This window comes from Polyergus mexicanus, unplaced genomic scaffold (assembly GCF_030449975.1).
Source record: "Polyergus mexicanus isolate NDT 795.1 unplaced genomic scaffold, iyPolMexi1.0 SCAF_142, whole genome shotgun sequence".
NCBI classification, from domain to species: Eukaryota; Metazoa; Arthropoda; class Insecta; order Hymenoptera; family Formicidae; genus Polyergus; species Polyergus mexicanus.
The window spans coordinates 20,001-26,746 of NW_027223462.1; the positions used below are offsets into that span (position 1 = coordinate 20,001).

The following is a 6,746-nucleotide window of genomic DNA, read 5'->3' on the forward strand; positions in this document are numbered from 1 at the left end:
GGAAAAAAAATTCAATTATATCTAGCGACATATTAGTATATAGTATACATTAAAACAATTCCTTCTAGAATTATGGTATATAAATATACTAACCTTTTGACCCTTATTCTTTTTAAAGAAAGTCTGCGGACAAAGCGAGGCAAGCGTTTCTCATTACATTTTCGCCCTATTATATGAACACACTATAACTACACAAACACAACACTCGTTTTTTAAATTCGACGCGTTATAACGCGTTATAACGGTTGAGCACACTTTTGCGGTTATCTCTCGTTACGCGTATGTACACAAACGCGCGACTGAGACTGAGACTGAGTACTGCCGCGCACTGATATTATCGCATGTGCCTGGCTGTGTGCGTGTGAATAGTACAGTCGCCTTATTCCCCGATACGTACATACATACTTAGATACATGCATGCTACAAATATCGCGTAATAATAAAAACAAATGCGCATCTTTATAAACGAATATTCTGTAACCGAATAAAAAGTTATTTTCATATTGATTAAAATTAATTCGATACATAAAAACATTATTAATATTTTACGACGTGTCATTTTAATCACAATAATGTAATTAATGCATTTAAATTATTTTCGGATATATAAAATGCGAAATACAGACATTTGATTTTCTATAGTAACATGACATATATATACAGGGTGTCCGGTGTCAACCGCAACACCGGTCATGTGCAGGTAGAGCAGGTGAAACCGAGAAGAAAAGTCCTGTACCAATTTTTTATATAATACTTAATAAAAGAGTTATTATTGAGTAAAGTCTGGCCAATCAGCGCCGATCTTTAGCCGGGCGCATGTCGGTGAACCGCGCGCTTGATAGTGTACGCCGCTGCACACTTCACAGCGCGCGGCTCACTGACGTGCGCCCGGCTAAAGGTCGGCGCTGATTGGCCAGACTTTACTCAATAATAACTCTTTTATTAAGTGTTATAGAAAAAAAAGGTAAAGGACTTTTCTTCTCGATTTCATCTGCTCTACCTGCACACGACCGGTGATGCGATTGACGCCGGACACCCTGTATATATATATAAATTTTATAATAATTTATATATATTAATCTAACGTGAAAGATTATAGATAAAGGGAGCCTCACGAGCGAGACTTCGGAACTCTTCGATATTTGTCGTCTCGCTTGCTCCTTCATTCTTTCTCGCTATTGCTTTTGTCGACTCTCCAGCATCGCGCGGGGATCTTTCCTTATATAAACATCTTATAAAATAAAAACTGAAACTTTCATATTGTATTTTATTAGTATAAAAATAATTATAATGGATTAATGAGATTCTTGCAATTAAAATAACACCAAATATGACATAAATCGGATAATTTTAAATGAAATAAGTAATCATAATTTTAATAACATAATTGATTAAAAATAATCCGATTTATGTCATGTTTCGTGTCATTTTAATCGCAAGAATCTCATTAATCCATTATAATTATTTTTATACAGATGAAATGGAAAATACAAGTTTCATTTTTTATTTAGAAGATGTTTATATTTTGTAGATAAGGAAAGATCCCCGACGCTGAAGAGTCGACAAAAGCGAGAGCGAGAAAGAATGAAGGAGTAAGTGAGATGACAAACATGGAAGAGTTCCGAAGCCTCGCTCGCGTGACTCCTTTTATCTGTAATTTTTCACGTATATATGTCATCTTATTATAGAAAATAAAACTTTTGTATTTCGCATTTTATATATCTGAAAATAATTGTAATGGATTAATTACATTTTTGCGATTAAAATGAAACCAAATACGATATAAATCCGATTATTTTAAATGAAATAAGTAATCATAATTTTAATAACATAATTGATTAAAAATTATCCGATTTATGTCATGTTTAGTATTATTTTAATCGTAAGAATCTCATTAATCTATTAGAATTATTTTGATATCGATAAAATACGAAAAACAGAAATTTTACGAACGATATGTAACCCGAGATATTATAGATAAAGAGAGCCTCGCGAACGAGACTTCGGAACTCTTTGATGTTTGTCATCTCGCTTGCTCCTCGTTCTTTATTGTATTCTTTCATCCCCATTATTATATTCTTTTATTTCTTCGACTTTTATTCTTTCTATATTCTCGTCTTCCTACATAATAATACATTAATTTATTCGTCTTTATTTTATACAACATAAATGAGATATTGTGTATGTCATAAATAGAAAAAGTATTTAATTATGTGTATTTTTGTATGTACATGTGTTGTATTTAACTATAGTTAAATAGAAAAAGAAAATAATTTGTGTATCTCATTTATGATGTATCAAATAAACATAAATAAATAAATTTATTTATTTTCATGTAGGGAGACGAGAATAGAAAGAATAAAAATTGAGCAAATAAAAGAATATAATAATGAGAATAAAAGAATACAATATACAATAATGAACGAGCAGAAGGAAAGAAAGAGAGAGAGAGAGAGAGAGAAGCGCGAGTGAACGTAAGTGAATATGCGAGGAACATGAAGCTAAGCGATACGTAGTACATAGCGAGCGAGCGATTAGAAAGAGACAGAGCGTATCAAGTGTATGATCGAGAGAAAAAAGATACTGCAATAATGTTAGTGCGTACATGTATATTACTCTACACGCATGAAAGAGACTGGGCCTGTGTCCGATCGAGCCTATGTCCGATCGGGCCTGTCTCCGATTGGGCCTGTGTCCGATTGGGTCTGTGTCCCATCGGGCCTGTGTCCGATTGCAACCATATGTGTCCGATCGGAATTGTGTCCGATTGGGTCTGTGTACGATCGAACCTGTGTCTGATCAGGACTGTGTCCGACCGAGCTTCTGTCCAATTGTGTCTGTGTCCGATTAAGACATATTGTCGTGTTCGATTGGTAATGTGCGCAATCGAGACTCACTTTTCGACACCACGTGTTAGCCTGCTAGATCACCCTTGCGAGTTATCTGCTTGAGGTAAAACTCAAGTGAATAATAAAACTGTCAACTTGGCCGATTATAGCGGACTCTCCAGTGGGCGAGACTTAATTTTTTAAAACAAAAAGTCTACACCAATGGGCGCAATCTCTTGAACCTTCTTTTGGAAGGGAGACACCCTCAACTCATGAGAGGGGCACCATTTAAAAATTGATTGGTTAAAAAAGAATATTGTTTGCCTAATGGAGAGGGTACGCGAAGAGACGCCAAGATTCGATATACACGAAATCCTGACTCAGAAAAATCAGTTCGTCTTCAGCTCTCGATATAAAAAACCCGTACACCAAGTCTGGCTACAACTCGCTCCGACTTATTGAGTTTTCAAGGCTATTCTCGCAATTCTATCCGCGATTATGATAGCCTTAGAAAGTCAAGTTGTGAATGAAAAGGAAAACTAATCAGTGTATTAAGACTCTTAACCCTTTACACTCGAGGCCGTTTCCGCGCGGACTAATCAGCAACTCGAAGCGTTTCGTAGCGCTTTTGGTGAATTTCTTACCTCTAACTTAAAATGATTACACACATAAATTAACACATAAAACTTTTATATTTTAATATTTAATGTATCTTTACATCTTTACGAAGATAATTTCTTAAACATTAGTCTTTGTAATTTTGTTTTGTATGATATTTCATGTAACAATTGCCGAGATGCATGCCCGGCTTTTCGGGACAAGTATCACAATAGTATGTCGTTTGATGTCTTTTGCCGGGGTTATTTCTTTGAGAACAGACTTTGCAATCCTTCCTAACTCCTGTTAGAATGTTATGCAGCTTTCCATTTAGGCGGATGTTTTCGGAATCGGAGGTTGAAGTCGAAGCTCGAGCACGTGTCTGACGAAAATCTCCAGTCAATTGCCGAACTAAGGTTTTCACATACCGCAAGTGATTAAGCGGCTGTTCTCCTCTCTGTTGTTTAGTGATTTTATAAAGTATATATGAATCTATTGAGCAAATTTCCAGACCCCAAAAAAACAGTTTACCCCACCATTTCAAGGATTTTCTTAAGAAACAGTACGTTGAGGCTAATTGATCTGCACGATCGACACCGCCCATATGTTTTATATAATTTATTACAACATTAGGCTTTTTGACGGTAACTTCAATACCACCTCGTAAAATTCTTTTCACAGGAGTCATTCCCGCATTATTCCAATTGGTTAAGCACGTGACAACCCTCTTGTCCTTCCATGATAAAACTAAGGTATTTCCTTTGCGGTAAGCTACTGTCGATTTCTTGCGGAATTTTTTTTTTTTTTATTCGATTTGGCAAATGCTTCCTATTCGTTAAGATTTTTCCTGTCAAGTGGCATTTAAATTTGAATAATTCTTCAGCCAAGATAAAGCTGGTGTAATACCGATCGGTGAATATATGGTGTCCTTGAGTACCAGGCACTTTCTCCAGCAGCATCGTATAAAGGTGCAGCGGTATTCTTGCTGATATCGGAAGGTCGGGCCTTATCAATTTCTCCGTGGTAAGACTTCCATAATAAGGAAGAATACCACAGATATATCCAGTATTTGAGTCTGCTATTGTGTAAACTCTAATACCCCATTTAGTTGGTTTTTTCGGGTTGTAAGTAATAAAGGAAATCCGACCTTTGAATTTGATAGTGGACTCATCCACACAAATTTCTTGTCCCGGTGTAAAATACTTCAAAAGTTTAGAATTTATATAGTCAAGAAAGCAGCTTACTAGCTGTAAACGTGTTCTTGGACCTGCATCTTTTGTTGGGATTGTTTTTAGATGAAGCATCCAAAAAATCTGGCTGAATCTGTCTCTGGTAAATTTGTTTGAATAAAGAGGAATGTAACTGACATCATTCCGTGACCAGTACTCTTGTAAATTCGCCAGCGGCATTGTCCCCATATTTATTATGACTCCAATAAATGCTCACATTTCTTCGATAGTCACACTGTGCCAAGTTCGCCATATTGAGTACGGTGATAGCGTTTTGTTCTCTAACTTTGTTCTAGCGTAGTTATTTGTTTCAGTAACTATTTCATTTACGAGTTCATTAGTAAAAAACAGTTTGAAAAAATTCAACGGTTCTTTCTTGTCGCGTGTATGTGCGGTTCTGCAGGAGTGTCGCCGGCTATAAACGGTATTCTCGAGGGTATTTCTTCGGATTCTGTACAACTAATCCATTCAAAACTGTCGGATCGTGGGTCTTCTGCAGTATCACTATCGCTGTCACATTCACTGTCTATTATTCTGATCTTTCGTCTTCTTACACCTCTTACTTCATCACTATCATCATCACTGCTCGTGTTCTCTCTATCGTCAAGCTCTCTGTGTATAGCTGTAATTTCCTCGTTTAGCAACTCTAAATCAAACTCATCTTCACTCGAGCTTATTTCATTACTAAGTTCCATAGTAACGGGCATCAGAAACTTCAATTTTTCTGTTCCTTCTGCCAAGGCTGTCAAGTTCGAACTGATGCCGAAAATGCAGTCCGCTTCATGGTACCGCACTAATCTCAGATAAGAAAATCTTACGTAGTTTGAAAGGGAGATTACGTCATCTTTGTAAGATTATATACGCAGTGCTTAGGAACGAACTTCAAAGAACAAGATCACAAACATAAACAAGATATCACCAGATAAGAAAACATAAATAGTTATCACCGCGCATCGAATTTCCGCACCAAACAAAGTGGTGAGCGAGAGTCACCTCTCGAGTTGCGGCATTAAATCATGTGGTGAGCGAGAATCACCTCTCGAGTTGCGGCATTAAATCATGTGGTGAGCGAGAGTCACCTCTCGAGTGCAAAGGGTTAATTGTTGTGAAACCACCTGCAACTACAGCGACCTCCATCCAACCTGACAGCACGAATCAAAACATTCTCGCCCCGCAAATCATTTGTGACTTAGTTTAACAACGCTCTCAATAAATAGTAAGTCATTAAATTTTCACATCTCTTTTATTTTTATTTTCTTTTTTTCTTTTCCTGGAATGATTCTTGGATGATAAATTTAACCCCTTAACGGAAACATTACTTCAAGTCTCTTCTCTCACATCCTCACTCGTCACCGAGGGTCACCTGCATTTCGTAGAGCGACTCGTCATTCCTCACTTGTTACCCAGGGTCACTTGCATTTCGCGGAGCGACCAGTGATTTCCTTCACGTCACCAAGGGTCACCTGCATTTCGCGGTGCGACCCGTGACTCCCTCACTCGTCACCGAGGGTCACCTGCATTTCGCGGAGCGACCCGTGACTTCCTCACTTGTCACCAAGAGTCACCTGCATTTCGCGGAGCGACCCGTGACTTCCTCATTCGTCACCAAGGGTCACCTGCATTCTGCGGAGCGACCCGTGACTTTCTCACTCGTCACCAAGGGTCACCTGCATTTCGCGGAGCGACCCGTGACTTCCTTTTCTTCACCAAGACATACATATATTGAGCAGAGAGACTCGCTATTTCATTCCTTCTCTGTGGATTTCATCTCGCCTAACTATATAATAAAAGGGAGATATAATAGATATACTAATAAATAAAAAAAATATATATATAACAAAATATAAAGCACATCTATTTTTATATACCTAATATTTAATTAACAACTTTTATTACCCGGATATAATCTTTAAAACAGAAACGACAAGCATTATTTCACATCTCTTTTCTACCATACGATATCATTGTTATTATTACTCATTTACAAATTTTTCCTTAGTAGTAATAGTAAAACGGTCTTCTCGAGCGGCCACTAAATGTTCACGTAATCGTCGCAATAAGCGGTTTAAGAAGGAATTGGCTCGAGCGTTCG

General features: G+C 37.4%; 1 protein-coding gene across 1 annotated transcript; it reads right to left on the reverse strand.

Annotated features, from left to right (window-relative positions):
- Nucleotides 1–4,120: 4,120 nt before the first annotated feature.
- Nucleotides 4,121–4,834, reverse strand: LOC138944286 (piggyBac transposable element-derived protein 4-like). The gene has a single exon (XM_070315198.1). The coding sequence runs from the start codon at nt 4,832–4,834 to the stop codon at nt 4,121–4,123; it is 714 nt and encodes a 237-aa protein (XP_070171299.1).
- Between the last annotated feature and the right edge of the window lie 1,912 nt (nt 4,835–6,746).